The 23,241-nt window shown below is 34.1% G+C and overlaps 1 protein-coding gene across 13 annotated transcripts in view; it reads left to right on the top strand.

Moving 5' to 3' along the window:
• The window catches only part of MLIP (muscular LMNA interacting protein), a 490,259-nt gene that overhangs the window by 287,379 nt on the left and 179,639 nt on the right, over positions 1-23,241 (top strand). For 12 of the 13 annotated variants that reach the window (XM_074237220.1, XM_074237218.1, XM_074237223.1 and 9 more), the window contains 4 exons: positions 4,758-4,823; positions 4,907-4,990; positions 5,125-5,184; positions 8,140-8,184. In XM_074237220.1, coding sequence (XP_074093321.1) covers positions 4,758-4,823; positions 4,907-4,990; positions 5,125-5,184; positions 8,140-8,184 — 255 coding nt within the window. The remainder of the gene's footprint in view (positions 1-4,757; positions 4,824-4,906; positions 4,991-5,124; positions 5,185-8,139; positions 8,185-23,241) is intronic. The other variant, XM_074237219.1, reaches the window with a different exon arrangement.

Here is a 23,241-nt window from a genome sequence, read left to right on the forward strand (position 1 = left end):
ATCCTTGTCATCTTATCTTATAGCCCAACAGTATTCCATCCTCAATTGATGGGCATACTCTGTATTTGAAATCTCTGCCACTAGGAAAGAGCTGTTATAAATATTTTTATACACATATGTGCTTTTCTTGAGTCATTACATAAATTATTTCTCCTGGGAGAAATATCTCTATTGTTGCCCCTCTGACACAGAATTCATAGTTCTCTGATCCTCAGCTAGGATTTCCTATCTGTAGCTTCTTTGGGCTTTGTTATCCTTTGATCCCTTTCTCTTAGTTTGAAGGTGTTAAGGAGAAGAACATATGATAGGTTTTTTGTGATATAAGAAGATTGATGTAACTATAGGATTATTATATTATCTATTTCAATCTTTTTAATTCATAGGCTTACCCAGAGAAATATTGTTCTTTGTTATTTCCTACCCCACTCTCATGGTAGCAAAGAGTAGTGGATAGAGAGCTTGCCATGGTGTTAGGATGACCTGGGTCAAAGTCTTTCCTCTGACACATAGTGGATATATGACCTTAGGTGAATCATTGAATTTCTCAGTGGCCTAGTTAATATTCCATCTATAAATTATAAATTAGGTACTTATCTGAATTGGAAGAGGAAATTTCCTCACTAGAAAGTACCTTTAACAAAGAATCAACAAGTTTCATTAGAATAAAACTCATTTTTATAATATAATATTGAGAGTAGGTAGCGTTATTAGGGAGAAAAATCTAAAAGAACTTGTTTGTGGCTGTCAAGTTGCTAATAAGTAATAAGATGCTATAAAAGATATTAAAGGGTTATTAATTAGTTGAAGATATAGCCTCCCAGTAATAATTACAAAGACAGACTGAGTACCTCAGTACCAGGAGCTATAAAAATCCAGGAGAGGGTTCTGTTAACTTTCAATGAAGGCTAAGATGTTTATAGATCTGCTATGGCCAAGTGACTTCCAAATACAGTTGCTGTACAGGGTTCATCTAGAAAGCATCAGAGGAAGGAATGTTTTTGTCAGTTGCCGAGTCCCTGCTTTGTTGACTTGACAACAGCAAAAGGAAGCCTGTTGCCTTCCTTGGGCAAGATTCCAAGGCATACAAGGAAATCTCTCAAGACTTGTCAAAATGGATGGCTGCTACTCATTTCTTGTCACTCATATGGGCACAAATGATTTTTCCCAAAGGACCCCAGAAAGTACTGCCAGGAATATTATGAAGTCTTTGGCAAGGAACTAAAGACTATAGGAACAAGGTAATGTTTTCATCACTGTCACCCAATGAAAGCAAGTTATTCAGAAGAGAAAAGCTGAACAGTCAGTTAAAAACGTAATATTTAGGAATAAGATTTGGACTTCTGGACCAATAGGGTAGGTAGATGGTATAGGAGAACCCTCAGTCATTTCTAGCTTTGTGCTGTTGTGTAAGTCATTTAACCCTATTTGCCTCAATTTCCTCACTTGTAAAATGAACCCCAAAAGAAAATGGCAAGCCACACCAGTATCTTTGCCAAGAAAATCTCAAATTGGATTACAAAGTCAGACCTCTCTAATTGGCCAGGCAACAACAACAACAAAAACCAATTGACTAAAAGCATAGTCTCTGCTGGGATATTTCTTTCCCCAGCTTTCACTTAATTCAGCCTCCCTGTAAGATTGTTACTCCATATTGAAGTTTGTACTCCTTAAACTATGCTTCTTGTGTCTCCACTGATGTATTTACTTGCTGGTAATCAGAGCACACAATTTGCTGAAATCAAAGGCATTTACTGATATTACATAGTAAGAAAAGTACCAAAAAAAACCTTTTACATTATAAAACTGGGCTTCAGTTGCCCTAAAATGCACCAAGCACTAGCAAGGAAAGTGACCCAAATGGAGATCATATATATCCTGGCATAGATAGGGAATGCATGTTATAAAGGCTTAAACATGCAGAGTTATTCAAGTAAAGGAACATATGTGGACAAGTGATTTGAGAGGAGGAGTATTTTCCACCTCCAGTACCATATTGTCTTAGGGCAATAGGGGCTGTTTATGCTTTCATACTGTCTCCAGTAACCTTGTTCTATAATTTTACTGGATCTGCTCTGCAGGACTCTGCCAGATATTTCCATGTTGAATTTGTTATTCTAATGGACTCACTGGGTTTATGCTCTGGATACATTGTTCCACCAGATTGTCATAATTTTTCCCACCTTCAGCTTCTGATTAAACTGTTCCATGTTGGTCATGGAGCAATAGAACATTCTTTTTTTTAAGGTTTTTGCAAGGCAAATGGGGTTAAGTGGCTTGCCCAAGGCCACACTGCTAGGTAATTATTAAGTGTCTGAGACCGGATTTGAACCCAGGTATTCCTGACTCCAGGGCCGGTGCTTTATCCACTGTGCCACCTAGCCACCCCTAGAGCATTCTTTTAAACAAAACCAGAACTCTTACCCTAGTAACAGCAGGGATTCTTCCCTAGTTCTGGTCTCTTAAGTCTGAAATCTATTAAAGCAATGGAATTTAAATTCCAATCTCTAATTTCTTTTTCTTTGAGAACCTACACAGAAGGTTGAGATTCAGGAAATGGTGTCCTTGAATTCCTCTTTCAGTCCATGAGCTCTATGTTTCCAAAGACCATGTTCTTCTGCTGCAAGAAAATGTTGCTGATGGGGCAGAGAGAAATCCCCCTTTGCTCATTTTACTCTCTACAAGAGTTGCAAACAAGTAGTGAGGAATTTAGCATTTACTTCAGAATAGCCACAGCTTTCTATTTCAAGGCTAAAGAGATATAATTTATCCTTAGACAGACAATTGATATAAGTTTCCCTTGTTCCACCAATTACCTTCATATAATCACCAGCTTTAAATACTCTCCAGTATGATTTCCCTGTTGGGACATATATTTCCTCATATACCTTCTAAATATAAAGTCCCATTCCACTTCCCCTCCCCATTACAGTTAGCTGTTTGTTTTGAATGAAGCATATAATTCAGAGACATATTTTATCTCTAGTTCTCATTCCACAAAGATGACATAGAGGAAAGATTTTGTAATGATTTGGAATTATGAGTATTCAGAAATTTACTGGATTTGTTTTTCTTCCAAAAACAATAACTAATGCTTTCCTTTTTACAATGTTTTTATTTATTTTGTTAATTATTTCCTAATTACATGTAATAATATCATTAGCCAAGAGTGATAGTTTTGTTTCCTCATTGTCTGTGTTTATTCCTTAAATTTCTCTTTCTTATCTTAGTGCTTTTGCTAGTGCTATTAAAGGGACAACTTCCAGAAACTAGAAAAAAGAAATAGAATCTTACTGGGAAGAAGAACAATTCCCATTTCCACCCTTGCCCAGATGTTACTTTCTTGGCTTTTGATTGGAAGAGTACCAGCTTTACTATACATTGAAGATTATTTATCATGTTCAAAGTTGGGTAGAGAAGGTAGTTTTTACATGTCAAATAAGCAGAAAATCAGAAGAAAAAATAAAAATGATTTACAATAGCAATATGGCAGATTCTGAGTCTTTTGGGATATGATTAGATCCAAAATACAACTTTAAAAGTGTGAGAAAATGTATAGTTCTTTATAATAAAAGAAGTTATAAATGTTGGTGAATTTAATCTCATTTAGTGGACAAATTGACTTAAATATAAAAATCTTCTTATTAACAAGTTACCTTGGGAGATTAACTGTTTGACTTTTGTCTTTGTATCCTCAAAAACTCATACATACAATGTCTGGAACATAGTATTTACTAAAAACTTGTTGATAAATTAATTTATATTTTTTTCCTGTGGTTATATCATTAGTCAAATTTTCCCCAGTCCCTTCCATTTCTCTTTGAGAAGTGTTTCAGATTATAACCCTTTCTTTTGAATAATCTACATCTGGTCAAGAATCACTCTTTGAGGATAATTTGGATTTTTAGGACTAGTCAAAGGTTCTTCATTTTTTGCTGTTGAGCCTTGACCCTGGATTTAGGAAGACCTGATTCAAATTCAGCTTTAGATACTTAATACTTATTTGCTGTGTGTCCTTGGGCAAGTCACTTAATCCCATTGCCTCACAAAAGCCAAAAAAATAAAAATAAAGGGAAAACTGACCCTGAAAGCTATTCCATTTTTTTTAAAAAAAAGAATTCAAATATATTTTAAATGAGCACCTCATTCTTGGAGTCAATCCCTTAAGGGAAAAGAGAATTTGGATGAATAAGTACTCACATTAGTTCTTTTATTACCTATGATTTCATCTTTGTACTCCAAGTACAGAGCTCTTTCCTCTAATGCAAATTGCATATAACCAGAGTTATAGCTTGGAGTTGATTAGGGTACTGAAACATTAGGAGGATTATCTGTGGTTATATGTCATATGACTTGAATTGGTTTTCTTGACTTTAGGGTCATTCCTGTGTCCAATATAACTATAATTATTTTCAAGCATGGATATCTGTTCAAGAACTACCACTAAATAATCTTTTTTTACTTGTAAAAAATTATCATCCCACTGGAGAAATTCTATCACATAGAACTACATCTAAGAAATTGCTTCCACATGAGAAACTGCCTTTAAGTCAGGGAATTCTTCAAATAAATTAAGAAAGAAAGTTTCAAGGGAAAAACCTCCTGATATCTGAAGAATTTGGTTGAGGTTTAAGGCTTCTTTTGAAATTTTTTTCCCCTTTCACAGTTAGTGATTCCTTTGAAGTTATAGATAAAGAAACTTGGCCATGGCATTCATTTCTGATAGAAATCTCATATCAAAAAATTTTGTTTGTCTTTAGGCACTAGATGAACCTGCCAAGTCAGAAAGGATCACCAAGGACAGCACATTGGACTCACATCTGGAGGTAATGATAACAAATTTCTTGGGTTTTTGGTCTAAAATCCCAAAGCATGGTGCTAATCCAGTGACTGGTTTCGATTTTTCTAGTTGTGTTCCCCCGCACAGCTCAGGCAGCAAACTGAAGAGCTCTGTGCTGCCATTGATAAGGTCTTACAGGAATCCTTGTCCATGGTAATGCTGTAGACTAGACTCTTCAATTCAAAATATTTGTTTTTGTTTTTGTTTTTCTTCATCTCTTTGTTACTATGGCACCTTTCATCACATTTTCTATCCTCCCTCCCCGATCCCTTCTTTTTCTCCCCTAGTATCCTTCAGATTCTCCTTCAAGTTCCATGCAGACATCATTGGGTTCTGATGGAAACAAAGTAAGTGAGTTTTCCATGTAATTAACCTAACAACCTCCATGTGCTATCAGATCTGACTAATTAATCCATAAGTCTTTATTACAATTACTACCTGCCTGGCTCTGAAGAAAAAATATGTGGAGTACTTGCTTCATGTTAAAGACATCTGTGCAAACATATGTACGACATAGGTGTATAATAACCGACTACCTGGGAGAGGAAGGGAGATAATTACAAATTCAGTTTTAAAAATGAATTTATAGGGGCAGCTAGGTGGCACAGTAGATAGAGCACTGGTACTAGAGTTAGGAGTACCTGAGTTCAACTCTGGCCTCAGATAGTTAATAATTTCCTACCTGCATGACCTTTGGCAAGTCACTTAACCTAATTGCCTTAAATTTAAAAAAAATGCATGTTATAAATTGTTTTTACATGTAGCTAGGGAAATATAAAATAAAATACTAATAATTGAGAGAAAAAATAGCATAGACTACTGTAGAAAAGCAGAAATGGGAAATCTATGTCCATGTCCATAAGACCAAATATTAGCATGGGAAGTCAAAGCTTATTGATTGTCAAGGGACTCATAAGTCTGTGTGCGTGTGTGTGTGTGTTGTCTTGTTGATTGTCTGATCTTATTTTATAGCCACTTAACTGAAAGGGAGCTGATGGTTTAAAGTTTTCCAGCAATCCTGAGTTCTTCATATTGTAGAAAAGGGTCAAATTTCTTTCTATTCTGAAGTCATTTGGGGTGGGGTTGTTTTTGAGTTGTGGCTGTTCTCTGAAACAAACAAATATATATATATATATACATATATATATATATATATATGTATATATATATATATTATAATATATATGGTGAGAACTGTATTTTTATTTATACATAATTTGTGTGTAAACACATTAATACACAGATACACACTTATACTAAAATTTGATGAGCAGTAAACCTTCACTGTCTAATCTGTTTGTATTTTCAAATATGTTGCCTATACATTTCTTTTAACTAATGATTCTTACTTATGTAGTATACAGTTGGTGTTGGATAAACGATGATGGCTGAAGTTTCCCTCAACTGTTTTAGTAATTCTTATTTCTAGGAAATATTGATGTGTTTATTAAGTCCACTTTACTGTATGCTAAGACCATGACTAATAATGAAAAGAAATGCCATATTCCAGTTGTAATTATTATAGGAGGGGATAGCTAGATTGTGCAGTGTTTAGAATGCTGAATCTAGTCAGAGAGACTCATTTTTCCAATTTCAAATCTGGCATTATACAGTAATCCTGTTAGCCTTAGTTTCCTCATCTGTACCATTTTGGTACTAAACAACAGATATTGTAAGAGAGAGAGAGAGAGAGAGAGAGAGAGAGAGAGAGAGAGAGAGAGAGAGACAGAGACAGAGACAGAGACAGAAACAAAGACCCAGAGACTGAAACAGAGACAGAGACAGAGAGAAGCAGACAGAGGCAGAGTAAGACAGAGAAAGACAGACAGAGACAGTGAGATAGAGACAGAGAGAGAGTTTGTGTATATGAAAACTGTTGTTTGCCATACCCCACTAAATGATCAAATATAGTGCAATGCCATCTTTTTGACTACAGAACTTTATATAAATCTTTAAATATTGTTATTATAACCTTAAAAAAGGAAATAAAAAGAAATCAAATAAAAAAGCAAAAAAGGGGGCAGAATCTTTTCCAAACCACTGAATTATTAATGAACATAAAGAATTAATAATCAAGCAAATAAGAAATATTTGCTCTGTGTACTCTTCTAGACCTCTCTGGAATTCTCTCTTTGGTGCTTTCTCTTTCTTCTTTCCCTTTCCTTTGTTTCTTTTCTTTTCCCTCTTCCACCTCCCTACCTTGATTTTTTTTCCTCTTCTTCCTCCCTTTCTTTCTTGCTATTTTTTACTTCTCTTCTAGTCCCTATTGATGTGAAACCAATATGATTCTGATGATTTCACTCTGCATCAGTTTACATAGGTTGTTTCATATTTCCCTGTATGCTTAACATTCATCATTCTGAAAATACTATAATTATATTAATATAACAATGCATTTATTTATTATCTAATTATGTGATATATAAATTCTTTCTTTTTACCATGGAAAATTGTACTTCTATCAATAATTTTTTAGGTTTTTTTTCAAGGCAAATGGATTTAAGTGGCTTTCTGAAGGCCACACAGCTAGGTGTCTGAGGCCAGATTTGAACTCTAGGGCTGGTGCTCTATCCACCGCACCACCTAGTTGCCCCTAATATTTTTTAATTGATAGGACTCCCCCTACTTTTTCTTTGTAATGTTTTAGGAATAGAATGCTAGCAGCAGAATCATAGGAGCAAAAAGTATGATTTTGTGACATTTTATTTTATTATAATGTTTTCCAAAATCTTTGAACCTGAGTGAAAATCAATAACTTAGAATAGTAATCTTAATATCTTTTTCTGATCCCTTTTAATCAGAGAAATAAAACCAATGGTTAAATATATACTAGCTTTAAATCTATGATTCTAAGTGCTCAGAGTAGAAGCAGTGCATCTTGAAGATAGGCTATTGAACTTGGACTAAAAATAAAGCAGGATTTAAATCCTGTCTCTGAGACTAACTAGAGATATGCTCATGAATGAGTCATAGATTTTTAGTTGCCTAATGAGTACCTCCTGCCAGTCCCTTTTAACTTAATCTGCTAAATCATGGTGAAGTTTTGATCCATGTTGGTAAGAGGGAGGTTCATGTTAGTGAATTCACAAATACTTTTTATATTTGTGTGTGGGCAAACTAAGAGAAACATTTAAATGTCTATCATTCATTCAATATCGATCACTTATTATGTACAAGGTACTATTGTGGAACCATTATCTTTAAAGGATTGAGACAAAATTTTTAAAAAGAAGCAAAATAAACTGTGCTATTGCTGATTCCTTGGTTGTTCCATCTGTGTGATTATCTTTATTTGAATGCAGATGCCTGCAACTCTTCCAAGAGCAGCTGGTCGAGAAACAAAATATGTAAGTCCCTTTTGTAATTATACTTGTCATTTTTAGTAGAAGAATTTGGTTGTGTTTTCATTTATATTGTTTGAAATCTCTTGGAATTGGCCTAGTTCTATAACTTGGTCATATGTGGGAAAGTGTGTAGAGACACCCAAAATCATTAGCATCAATAGATCCAAACTATTGATAAATAAATAAAAGAAACACAGAGATAGAAAGACCAAGAGACAGACAGACAGACAGACAGACACACACACACACACACACACACACACACACGCACACACATACAGAGAAAATTAGAGAGAGAGAGACAGAGACAGAGACAGAGACAGAGACAGAGAGACAGAGAGATGGAAAAAGAGAAAGGGAGAGAGTAGAGATACACAGAAGCAGATTGAAAGCAACAGAGAGACAGAGACAGAGAAATGGAGAGGAAGAATCAATCACTAGAGGTCTAGAGTCAGGAAAACTTGGATTAAGTCTTTCCTCTGATACATACTGATCATTTAGTTAAGACATTTAACTTTCCACTGTTTCTGGCAAATATGACTCAATAGATTATAGAAAAGTTAGTTATCTACACTACTAAAGGGAATTTCTTGATGTAGGAGTTCTTTATTAGTAAAATTCCATATAAAATTATAAGATGCGGTAGGGCTAAAAACAAAAACCACAAAATCCAGCTCCAAGCTTCATACTTAGTGTTCCTGTAAGGTGTTCTTAAAGTCTGGATATTGTTTCTAACATTTTTGTTGACTGTGTTTATCATAATTATTCATAATGTCATACTGGTCTTTTGGGGGTTTTTTGTGCTTCTTTCCTGAGAGGACCATATAACTCTTTTTTTTTTTTTTAGCAAACTGGCAATTCAGTGGTTTTAGAATAACTGTTCATGGTTTCATGCTTTTGAATAGGGTTTGACTATAAACAGGTAAGCAAGCCTTCTGAACTGGGCTGATAGTTGCCTGTATACAGTATAGATACACAAACAATTCCATTTTATTTGTCAGGCATTCATTAAGCCTTTACTATATGTTAATCACTGTAATAGATCTTGGGGATAAAAGGAAAAAATATAAAAGTACTTGCCCTTCAAAAGGAAATATACTTTCTGATCTCATAGTCAAAAGATCTAGAACTTTAGGGTATTTTGAGTTCTTAGCTTGGTTAACAACTTGGGCCATGAACTACAAACACACATACACACATGCACACACACACAAACACATACATACATATTTATAAATGTAAGGTACATACAAATATGTATATATGATAAATGTTTATATACCTATTTTATATACCTGTATTTTTATATATATATACATATATATCACTATGACCATATATATTTATATAACTCTCTATTTACATATCTATATAACTATCTATACCTATAATGATATATAACCATATATATGTATAGGTATATAGCTCTCCCTCTCTCAAATGAGAAAGACAGAGATAGAGACAGAGAGACAGAGATAGAGAATTGCATATCAGTAGACTTAGTTTCTTTTATAATTCTATGTATTTTATTGTGTGAATTTAAAAACCTTCTGAACAGGGCTCTTAGGCTTCTCTAGGCTATCAAGGGTTCCATGACTCAAGAAAGTTAAGAACTTTTCCTCTAGGAAAGACAACATAAAGTAGTGAAAAGAGAGTTTCAAGTCAATAAGTTTTGAATTGAAGTTTGTCTCATCCTGGGTGTCTGACCATAGGCAAGTCACCTCTAAAGTTATTTCCAGTCCTGACATATTTTGAATATCAGATTGCTATAATATACAACTTTCTGCCTTAGTTATAACTTTCTCAAAGCACATGATAAAATGGGTTTAATGACTGAATTGCAAAGTCCTATTCAAAATGGACTATCCTGAATAAAGATAAACATTGAACTGAAGGCAGTCCTTAGAAGCTTCCACTTCCACAAGCTTTTTTGTTCCTCTTAAATGTTGCTAGATGGGCAACTACTTACTAAGTTCATGTAATATTCTGATTCTAGACATTATTTTGGTTAAACCAATCAGCAGGCATCACATTAGAGAGTAGTGCAATCAGAGTATTCCTTTCAGATAACAGCAAATGTGACCTTTTGTCACTTTGACTAAAGGCCACAATTAGAAAGCTTTTAACTGTATTTCATTGAATTCATTGACTAAGATGGTACTTATATGAAATTATTTTCATTTTTATAAGAAATTATCCATACTGATCAGAATATGTTAACTTTTTTATTTATAATGTTAGAAGAATATTTGAGTCATTCAGGACTAACATTGAATCATTGAGCAGGTGCAGCATAGTTAAAAACAAGCAGGAATTCTGAGGCAGGTAAGATAGATAGATTCCTGACCTTGATGAAATCTTGTTTGTTGAATGAGTAGTTTTGTTTTTGCTTTTCTCTCTCTTGGTCTGACATTTGAATCATGGTTTGTGACACAACATGTAGAAGAATTTTGAAGAGAATTTTGTGCTGGAACATAAAAGATTCTCTTTTGATCAACTTTTAGATAATATGCAAATTTCAGCATCTCATTTTGTTTATTGTGCACATTGTGTGATGCTGGGTACCTTTTGGAGCATATTTTTCAAAATGAAATTTGGGGATTGGAACTTCCCTCTGAATGTTAAAATAACTTGAATTTTGTTTAACTTGCCATTGGCAAATATCAAATGGAGCTAATATTTTGATTATTTTAGTAGACCACTATAGTGTTTTTCTTTTTTTCTTTTTTGTTCTTTACAAGCTGGTGAGGTTAAATGATTTGCTCAAGGTCATACAGCTAAATAAGTCTTAAGTATTTTTTTTTTAGGTTTTTTCAAGGCAAACAGCGTTAAGTGGCTTCCCCAAGGCCACACAACTGGGTAATTATTAAGTGTCTGAGACTGGATTTGAACCCAGTTACTCCTGACTTCAGGGCTAGTGCTTTATACACTATGCCACCTAGCCGTCCCGCGAGTCTTAAGTATTTAAGGCTGAATTTGAACTTGGGTCCTCCTGACTCCAGGGCCAGTGCTCTATTCACAGCATCACCTAGCTGTCCCCAAGTTACTAGTTTTTGACTTTGGGTCACTTAACATCTTTGTACCTCAATGACTTTATATGTAAATTGGGGATTAAAATAATACCTACTTCCTTCTGAGAATATCAGGAATTTAGATAAGGAAGTGTTGTAATGAGGATCATTTGAGATAATATTTGTAAAACATTTGTCAGACCTGAAAACATTACAAAATGCTATTACAACAACTATGACTATTATGTCTACTATTACTACTACTACTTTTACTACTAGTATCACTACTACTATTGCTGCTGCTGCTGCTGCTGCTGCTACCTTGGTAAACTGCTAATTGCTCTAGCTGCTTTATGATTTATCTTATCACGCTAGATGATACTTGATTAACTTTATCTTATCAATAATTAAACAAAGCCAAATACCTAACTTTCCTTTCTTTCCCAAAGAAATTTAAAAAAAAGCAACACCAGATATCTAAATATATAAATAAGCAGTATCTTTTCAACATTTAAAGGCTAGATATTTTCATAGTGTGGGCCTGCTGGGTGGCTGTGTCATCAGGAGTGGAGAGATGCTTATATTAACATCAAACACCAAAGTCATGCAGTTTCCATCACCAGCTCCACAGAAAGGACCCTACAAAAGAAAACTCATTTAAACTATTGGAATAAAAGTACAGTTAGACTTGAGAGGACATCTTGACTAATTAACATTGACTATAAAGACAGTCATTATCTCTTAGAGAACTTTAAAACTTCAGTAGAAAATCTATTGATCTTGGATCATCCCAGCTTAATTATTTAATTTTGCACTAACAGAAAAACTGACTGAAGAAGGGTGTGTTTTTTTCTAATTTTAAATATTATATGCAAAGTTTTTTTGGGGGGAGGTCAAAAGTAACAATATATTTATCTGATTTCCCAATATTCTCAGAATGATAAGCACTTTTTATTACTATGGTTATAGCTAATTGCAGTCATAATTTGTCTCTTTTCTGGGTCCTTTTTTGAATACTCATCTCTTTTATATTAAGTGTTGGTCGTTGGTACAGCAGGGATTATTTGAATTATCAGATCCAGAAGCACTGATGGTTCAAAATAAAAGGGACCTAAGGACTTAAAGTGTAGAGAGCCAGAGTTTCAAACACTGCCTCAGAAACTTACTAGTTGTATGACCTTGGCAAGTCATTTTCTCTGAGTTTCAGGTTCTTCATCTTTTAAATGAAGGTGATAATAAAAGCACCTACCTCACTGAATTGATGTGAAAATCAAATGACATAATTCACATGATGTGTCTTGTATACTCTAAAGAGCTCTAAGAATATAAGCTTTTACTTTTGGTCTAGATATTTACATTTTACTTTATTTATTTACATTGATAATATAATAAATGTTTTACACCTTACTCTCAACAAACATGTGCAAATCAGACACAATTTTATGTTTAACCTCTATTATTGCTTCTCTATCACTTTTTTAAATCTTAATAATTAACAAAACAACAACTCAAGCCATGATCTGTAGCATTATCCAATTTCTAAGATTTGCTCATTTTGGAAAATTAGCAATCAATTTACAGATTCAAACTGGCTCAAGCATACTTCTTACTAATTCTGATCACTATTCGGAGTATTATTTCTATTTCTATTACTGCTGCTACTGTTACTACCATCAAATCTATACTGACAATTTACTACCAATACTTACATAATATTTTATGAGCTGAAAGAAAGGTAGGGTGGCTTTTTGAACAGAGGGCTAGACTTGGAGTCAGAAACTTGGTTCTCATCTTTCCTTTGAAGTATATTAGCTGAGTGATTGTGGGCAAGTCATTTAGTATCTATTCTCTAAAGATGTCTGCATAAAATTAAGTATGATATTTCTGAACTGAATCAATGAAGGAAATTTTCAGACTAAGAATTTCCAACATAGATGAAATCTTAGGTCTATACACCCCTACCAACAGGAGAGAAAGAGAGAGACAGAGAGAGAGACCAAGAGAGACAAAGAGAGAAGAGGAAAAGAAAAAGAAGGAACAAAAAGAATGTAAAGGAGGAGAAAGATGAGAAAAGAAAGAGGAACAAAGGAAGAAAAGTGAGAAGTAAAAGTAGGAAGAAAAAAAGAAAGGAAGATGAAAAGAAAAGAAGGGAAGGAGGAAGGAAGGAAGGAAGGAAGGGAGGGAAATGATAAAAGCAATATAAAGTGATTTAGTTATATTATCTCTTTTAGTTTTCACTTGTGAAGTAAGTGAGGGAAATGGAATCTCTGAATTAGTAAAATGTTTCAATTCTAAATAGTTTTGAAGGAATAATAAAACTGTTATTTTGAGTATGAGATAGCTGAAACTATGAGCAGAATGTGCTTTGGTAGAAATCTATAGAGAATTTGCTTTACAGGATAAGAAAAATTTGTAATCAATATAGCACTTTATTCCTATGTAAGAGGATGCTAACTAGCACTTGAAGGAATATGAAAAGTATTCATTCTGGTAAAATGGTTAAAATCTTCTTCCTTATTCTGTTTATATAATCTGATTTAATGTGCTTTTGCAACAGATAATTTGATGGGATACTGTACCCCAGCTTCAATCTTCATAATAACAAATTCTGAATGAAGTCCAAATATGTTTGTCATTCTATTATAGTCAATTTATAGTAAGTTTTTAAATAACAATAGATTATTGCTTGCTTCAAAAAGTTATCAATGTGGTAACAGTAGGAAGAGATAGTTTATTAACTAACAGTTAAATGATTGCTATTTGCCAAGCTAGAGATACAAAGAAAAATAAGTAAATAAAAACAAAAATAAAACAGCAACTCACCAGGAACCCAGGTCCATGCAAATTTAAAATAATTGCATTTTTATTCTAATTTTTTTTTTTTTTTTTTTTGTGCAAGGCAGTGGGGTTAAGTGGCTTGCCCAAGGCCACACAGCTAGGTAATTACTAAGTGTCTGAGACCAAATTTGAACTCAGGTGCTCCTGACTCCAGGGCTGTGCTCTATCCACTACACTACCTAGCTGCCCCTTAATTTATTTTCCTTTGCAGTTCTCTTCCTATTCTTTTTACCTCTTTCCCATCCTTTCCCTTTTCTTTTCTTTTTCTCTGCTAGATTCTTTCCTTCCCTTTTACCTCCATGAGATTAAGATATTATTCTAGGAATATGCCTACTATTGTATCTAGCTATGTCTACTATGAAAATAATTTAATTTTACTTGCAATATGGAACCACTGTCTCATTTAAAATATAAGAAAAGAAACCTTAATTATTAGCATATAAAATTGACAAAAAAGCCTCTTTCAAAGGAAAAAAAAAATATAAGGATTCTGCATTGCCTTCAATCTACTAAGTTTATTTTTTAAGAGCCAGAGAAAGAAGGTAGCATATTGAAAACCAATCTTTAAGTCAGAAAAATGTACCTTCAAATATTGTCTCTGGAATGTGTATGTTGTGTGACCCTGGACAAGTCACTTCAGTCCTCCAGACAACCCTCTAAGGTTATAAGGGATGCACTTTTGGGTGAGTAGTGGGAGTTTCCTCCTCAGTGAGTCTGGCATACCACTCAATATCTATATACCAATGAAATCCCACGTCTGGTTTCTATCCCTGTAGAAATAAAGTGATTCATAATAAAAATTATAGGTAGGACCTTATATTCATGAGTTTAAAAGGAGTATCAAAATTTTAGTATCATGAAAATGTATTATTTCCAAATATTATCAATGTGCTATTTTGTTATAAGAGGCATCTAGTTGGCACAATGTGTTCTGGGCCTGGACTCAGGCAGACTCATCTTCCTGAGTTCAAATCTGGCCACAGATACTTGCTAATTGTGTAACCCTGGGTAAGTCACTTAATCCTGTTTGCCTCATTTCCTCAAAATGAGTTGAAAAAGAAACCACTTCAATAGCTTTGTCTATAAAACCCCAAATGGGGTCCTGAAGAGTTGGGCAATAGCTCATGATATAGGCAGAACAAAAGGAGTTCCATTTTAGGAATTATAAGTTTGAGATATCTATGGAACATGCAATTGGAGATGTGTAATTGGCAATTGTTGCTAGAGATCATGAGAGAGATGGCACTGGATTTAGAGTTTTTGGAGCTATCTGCTTAGTTACATTAATTGAACACATGGGAACTGGTATGAGCACTAAGAAAAAAGAATATATGATGAAGGAAATGAGGGCAAAGGACAGAGATTTGGGGTATACCCTCAATTAAGGAGTAGAACACCAGTAATGAGGCTTAATTTCTCAAATATTCCTAGTACATTTGTGTATCTATGTGAACAAGTACATGTTTCTATTTTGTAAGGGATGGGAGCTGGGATCTGGAAAGGGACATTACTTTCTTCCTTAAAGGTTTCTGACCCTCAGGCTAATATATACTTGACATTGATTCTGTTATCAGATTGAATCCATTCCTATATCTCTCTCTCTCCACCAAATATAAAGCTGCAATATTTTTAACCAGATCATATCCCACTTGAATTTGATTTTATCCTCCATCATCACTAAATTAATATTAAATATTCCTTAGTCATATTATTTGTTCTATTTTGCCTCATTATTATAAAATAACATTAAATCTAGAAAAGGAGCTACAATTTTGAGATATTCCCAATTTATTATAAATGATTGTTTCTTCTGTGCATATTATTCCTGGTAAACTTTGTGCTAAATTTTTGTGGCATATAGTGAAATTTACTCACTTTCTACTGTTTCCTTGTATAAGCTGCATTGCCTGTCATTTTTGGTTGCAATAACCTGACACTCAATTGTTATCATAAAACTTCCATTTATGGAAACATATCTCCTTGACTCAATCAATAATTAAACATTGTGTTGTTGATACATGATTGACTAGGTTGAATGGCAGATGATGCAGAAACAGATGCCAGGGAGTGTCTTATGATCCCTGTCTTTTATGTTACCTATTTACGGATTCTTTTGAGAAGTAAACCATTTTCAGAGATGTTTAATAAATTTAAAGGTGCTCACTTATTATTAGTTCATGTACTTGTTCAGTCAATTGATGGGTTTGTTATTTATTATTATTATTTATTGTTATTTGTTTATTATTATTATTATTCATTATCATTATCTTCAAAGTACTATTCCTCTGACTATGTTTCATGACCATGCTATCATTTATTAATTTATTATGTTCTCTAAGAAAGAAAAACTTGGAGCAAATGGGAAAAAATAAATTTACATGGAATAGAAAGAGGAATGAATGAAGAAATGGTTAGGGTCTATAATCTTGCTTGTGAAAAAGAGAGGGGCAAGAGGATTGATTCAGCGAAGTATTTTGTAAGAGTTCTATATACTTATGTGTGTGTGTGTCTGTGTGTGGGGGGGGAGAGGAAGGAGAGGTGAAGAGGGGAGGGGAGGGGAGAGGAGGGGAGAGGAGAAGAGAGATAATTCCTTTAGATAGAGGGTAGTTATTATCTTCTGAATCTAGTGAGATGCAAAATTCTATAGCACAATTGTCTGAGAAATGAGTAAGATCTACATTATCAGGATGGGGGAATGAGGAGAAGGGGTAGTGTTCTGGATTGTGAAAGAAAAGGCCATTGAATGTGAGTGCATTTTGTATCCAGTATTTAGTATTTTGAATGGAATAAATTTGTTTCTCAAAAGTTGAGTTGGCCCAAGTGGTTGTTTTTCAGCACATTCACAGTGCACAGTGGGATCCAAATTCTCATTTCTGTCTTCATTCTTTAAAGCTCTTACCTAGTGTATAACAGAACTCCACCTTTATGTATGCCATTTATAAAAAAAAAAAGATTTTTGACTTTTTTCATACTGTCCTTTGTGTGTGCATTTTTAATCTTTTATGATGAAACACAGTTAAATGCTTGCTTTCTTCTCTCTCCTCCTATTTTTCCTTTTTTTTATTTCTGTTTTTCCCATTGGTCTCCCTACAACTGTAAGGAGTTGTTAAAGGATTCAGTTTCATGGAAGAGACACTCTTACATTTTCTCAAATGTTTAAAAGGTAGGAGTTGTTGTCTTCCTGGTTTCTTTAGGGAGAAACTCAAACAAGAATTTGAAGATTTCTCAACTTTTGTTCTAAACTTATTTTATGAAGTCTGAGAAACATTATCCAGTCATAGTGCTATCACATAATCAAGGATTTAGAGCCAGAGAGTAAAAGAGATATCTGAGATTCTACTCTAATTAGTATTGCCATAGGATTACCAATATTGTTACTCAATTTTTGGGAATTGAGAGAGAGAAGTAAGAGAGTAAGAGAAAAGTTGGAAGATTCAAAATTTTCCACCAACAAATGTTTTTTTCTATACATTTTCTGTACATTTTACCTTAATTTATATAATGAATAAATATAGAATAAACTATCAAAAGATGTATTTACTTTATGACTTATTTTAAAATAGGATTGATATATCACTTATATAAGGCCAAATATCAACTTCTTTATTGAGTTTACATTGTAGAATGTAACTCACTCTAGTTAAGATCCAGCTTTTTTCCAACTTTAGCTCCCAGTGACTAGCACAGTCATTGATAGCCACTCAAATACTTGCTTAATTCACTGTTATTTTTTTTTTACTGTATGTTTGCTAGCAAGGTCTCCTATTTTTTTCTGTTTCTTAGGTGGCAGTTTCTTTAACCTCTGCTACAGATAGAAAAAATAATTAGTTATAGAAAACTATTGTTTTGGGAAAAATTATTTTCCTTGCTAATATTCCAGTTTGAAATGTAAGCCAAAAGCAGACTGAACAGAAAAAATAAGAGGAACACTTGGTAGGAATTGCAGAGAAAAAAATTTGGGATCAGTACAAAGAAAAACTTTCTGATTATTAAGCTGTTCAGTAATGGTCTGGATTAAAAAAGAAAGAAAGAAAGAAATGGACTGGGCTTCTATCATGAGTTCCCTATTATTTCAGGACTTCAAAGTTAAACTGGATGAACATATATTAGGGATGTTGAGGAAGTAATGCTTATTCAAGTACAAGTTAAATGGAGTGGTTGAAAAAGAAAGATTTAGACTTAGAAACAATAAGAACAAAGACAAAACTTCCGAACAATTGAAGTTGTTCAAAAATGAAATGGGCTGCATCAAAAGATTATGAGTTCCCAGTAACTTGAGGTCTTTAAATGAAGGCAAGATGATTACCTACTGGTTTTGTGAAGGCAATAAATGTTTACAAGATGACTAACAAGGCAGATTTAGTTGATGTATCAGTCAATAAGTATTTATTAAAGACTTACTATTTGTAAGATCTTATTATAAGCTCTAGGGATACTAAATAGGCAAAAGATGGTCCTTTTTGCTCAAGGAGTTCACAATCTAATGGGGTGGAGTTGGGAGAAAACAAGCTATATATAGATAAATAGGAAATAATCATAAGAGAGAACAATAGAATAAAGAGGAGTGAGAAAGACTTCTTGTAGAATATGGAATATTTAGTTGAGTCTTGATGGATGCCAGGGAAATGAGTAGACATGGATGAGGAGAAAAAAGCATTCCAGGCATGTTTGACAGCTGGAGAAAATGCCCAAAGCTGAAATATGGAGTTTTTTATTTATGGAACAGAAAGAAAGCAAGTGTCCTTGGATCAGGTACATGACAGGGAGTAGATTGTAAGAGAAGATGGGGGAGAGGAGGAGGTATGCATCATGAAAGACTTTGAATGTCAAATAAATGACTTTGTATTTAATATTACAGGTGATTAGAGTTTATTTAATAATGAACTGACATATTTGGACTTGCGGTCTAGGAAAATCATTTTAGTGGCTACATGGAGGATGTATTAGAGTGGAGAGAGATTTGAAATAGGCAGATCTCTTAAAACTATTGCAATAACCTAAATGGGAGGTGATGAATGTTTGTGTCAGGTTAGTGGCATTATCTTAGAAGACAAAGGGGGCATATTTGAAAGTTGCTAAATGTGAAATTATAGGCCTTGGTAATAGATTGGATACAAAATTTAGAAAAACTAAGGAATTGCAAATGACAATTAAGTTTTGAACTTGAAGGACTAGGAGGATGGTACTCTATAGTAACAGGTAAATTGATGGGGGGAAGGTGAAGGGGAAAGATAACGAGTTCAATTTTGTACATACTAAGTTTAAGATATCTCATGCGAATCAGTTTTTGATGTCTGAAAGGCCATTGATGATTCAAGATTGATGATCAGCAGAGATATTAGGGTATGATAGGTAGATTTGAGAATCATCAGCATATTGATAAATTTAAATACATGGGAACTAATGAAATCATCAAGTGAAATTGTGGGGAAAGAGAGAAAGGAAAGAAGAAGGTTTAGGTTAGAACCCTGTTGGACATTAATGGGCAGAGGTCATGACCTAGATGAGGATCCAGAAAAGGAGAATGAGGAGATATCTGAGGCAGGAGAAACAGGAGAGAGAAAGGGTCCCAAAAACCTAAAGAGAAGAGAGGATTAAGGAGAATAGAATGATCATCAGTATCAAAGGTTTCAGAGAGGTCAAGGAATCTGATGATGGAGAAAACTCCATTGGATTTGGTAATAATGGACAGTTTTGGTTTAATGATGAGGTCAGAAGTTTATAAGAAGAGAGTAGGAAGAAAGTGATGTCACCAATTATGGATTGTTTTATTTCAAGGAGTTTAGTCACAATGAAGAGAAGCTATATAAGACAATATAGGGATAGAAGGATCAAATGAGGTTTTTTTTCTTTGCCCAATGGAGACATGGACATATAAGCAGAATGCAAGGGACCAATAGACAGGGAGATATTCAAAATAAATTATGGAATGGTGATGACAGTGTAGATAATTTGTTGGAGGAGATGAAAAGAAATGGGATCACTTGAGCAGCAAGAGGGATTAACCTTGATAAGGTCACAGCATTAAAAATGAAATAAGGAGTTTTCTTAAACTGTATCTCAAGTTACAATACAGTAGACTTCGTACCAATGTTTGATTAGTCATTACTTAACAGACCTGTTTTTGCACCTTTGATACTAGTAATGGAAATGAACGGCTATGAGTTAAGAGTGTGGGTCAGCTGAGGCACAGGAAACAAGACACCAATTCATCTACTCAAAGTGAAAAAGGTTGCAGATGCTTCATCAATGTTTCCATTAAGACACCTGAGAAAAATTCATATACTACCAAGTATTTCTAGTTCCTGATCATTTAACAGAAAGGCCAGCCTACACTAGTCTTAGGGCATGATAATGTTATTCATTTCAACTGGATCATATCAGAAACATTATGAGCTATAGCTATGGGCATAATGAACTAAGAGCAAGTAAGTCATTAATTTGCAGTCAAATATTTTCAATTGTCATTAAATTCTACATTATTATGTCCTTTGCCAAATTGTGTTATTTTTACTTTCACAACGTTCCTCCTGTGTCTCTCTTCTTCTAGTACAGCGACCTAGATTCATGTCTTTATTACCTCACATTTGGTATATAGCAATAAGCTTACTCCATCTGCTTGCTTCCAATCTTACCCCACTTCAATGCATTCTTTATTCATTTGTCAAAGTAATTTCCCTCCCTCACTTTCAACAATTAATGTTTCCCCATTACCCTTAGGATCACTCACACAGTCAGAAAGCATTTAAATACCATGCACTTAAGTACATATCAAAAACTATTAACTATGAGAAATAAAAAGAAGAGCAAAAAAATAGTCTCTGCTTTCAAGAAATTAACATCGAAACAACAATACAAATAAGATATATACAGAATAAGTTGGGGATAATCTTTGAGAAGACACATTTAGTTAAAGGAATGGTGGGAAAGTATTCTTACAAAACATAAGACTTTGGTTGAGACTTAAAGGAAGCCAAGGAATTTAGGAGGCAGAGATGGTGGAGACCAAGTCTAGGTATTTGAATTATCTTGTGAAAATATTCAGATTCAAGAGAGATGGAATGTCACATGTGAGAACAGCAAGGAGACCTAGTCACTGGATCAATGAGTCTATGTAAGAAGACTGAAAAGATAGGAAGGGAATATGCTTGGAAGGTTTTAAAAACCAGAGGAATTTATATTTGATCCTGTAGTCATAGAAAGGCACTACAGTTTGTTGAATGGGAAAGGTTTTAATGAAACCCATAATTTAGGAAGATCAATTTGACTACTGATGGAGCAATGTACTAGAGTGCATCAAGATTTAAGGCTGGGTACCTATTAGCAGGTTATCACAATAATCTAAGCATGAGGTGATGATGGACTGCACCAGAGTTGTAGCAGTATCAGAAGTGAGAAAGTGGTGTATACAAGAGTTATTACAAAGGTAGAAATGACAGAACTTGATAAATGATTGAATATGATGAGGTGAAAGAGAGGGGATAGAGGATGAAACCTGGGTTGTAGTACTGAATGACTGAAAGGAAGTCAGTATCCTCATCAATAATAGGAAAGTTTTGAAGAAGAGGTGGTTTGGGGAAAAAGATAGTAAGCCACATTTTGGATAAGTTGAAGTTAAGCTATCTATGAGGTTGTTGACTAGGTTGTGGAGGTGTGAGACTAGAATTTAGGAGAGAAATCTGAGCTGGGCAAATAGATTTGAGAATCATCTGCAGAGATGATAATTGAATCCATGGGAGTCAGTGATACCACAAACAAAATAGTATATCCTGGTGGGAGAAGATCAAGGGCCCACTTGAGAACTCTGGAGGATTGTCTATAGGTGTGACTTGGATTCAACAAAGTTTATTGAGAAGGAACGATATTTTTATTAGGGTGTGAACAAGGGGAGATCAGTGGCTCAATAACCTAGAGAGAAATGAAGGATGAAGACTGAGAAAAGGCAATAAGATTTCTCAGTAAAGAGACCACTGATACCTTTGGAAAGAGCAGTTTCAAGACTTGAAGCTAGACTGGGGTGTTAAGAAGAGAGTGAAGGAGGAAAGAGAGGCATCTATTAAAGAAGGGTCTTCTCAAGAAGTTTAGCACAGCAGTGGTTTTTCCTGGCAAGGAGAAGGGCTACCTCTTCATATGAAACACGATAAAGTAGAAAGTAGTAGAAAAATGCATATGAGAAATATGATATTTGGAGGAGGAGATAAGAAGGAGCTTTTGGAGAATGGTCTCAATTATTTTTCACTAAAGAAAGCTCTCAGCTGAGATGATGAAGTGAGGGGCAGCAGGGAAGTTTGTGGAGGACTGAAAACATTTGGATGAGCTGCTCTGGTGAGTGGGATAGGAAACTGATCAGGGAGTTGTAAAAGATTTGTCTTACTTTAGTGAGATTACAAATAGAAAACAAATAAAAGCAGATAATTAAGTACACACATATAATCTATCCACAAAATATTCTGATTGAGATTTCAAATATGTATACAGCACATTCATATATGTGTACATATACATATATGAATATATAAATAGAGTTCCCCAAAAATCTTAGTGAAATTTTAAGTTTTGAACATTTAAAATTTCATTAAAACTTTTGGAGCATTCTTTACACACACACATATATCCACACATTCTATACACATACAGCTTTACACTCACCCACTCACCCTTGTACATACCCTGGACACATAATTCATACATATGCCCTGCACACACATTCAAATATGCACACACAATATATATATATATATATATATATATATATATATATATATATATATATGTATGCACATGCACCCTGAACACACATACACACACTCACTCATATACCCTCTTCCATAAACATACTCACACAAACTCTAAATACAGTCATGTACATGCAGGCTGTAATCATACATACACACTCTACTATACATACACACTCAATAAACCCTATATAGACACATCACACATCATAAACATACACTCACACACCCTATTTATCCAACTTTATACCCACTCTCACTTCTGACATGTACAACTCACACACACACCACAAATACACTCACACAATACACCCCATGTATATATGTATTGGGATGTGTGCATGTGTACAGGTACTGTATATTTGTGTGAGGGTTATATGAATATATATATATATATATATATATATATATATACTCACTCAAACAAAATGCTATCTATACACATATACAACCCTATCCACATATGCATTCATATT

The sequence above is a fragment of the Macrotis lagotis genome, chromosome 5 (assembly GCF_037893015.1).
Source record: "Macrotis lagotis isolate mMagLag1 chromosome 5, bilby.v1.9.chrom.fasta, whole genome shotgun sequence".
NCBI lineage: Eukaryota > Metazoa > Chordata > Mammalia > Peramelemorphia > Peramelidae > Macrotis > Macrotis lagotis.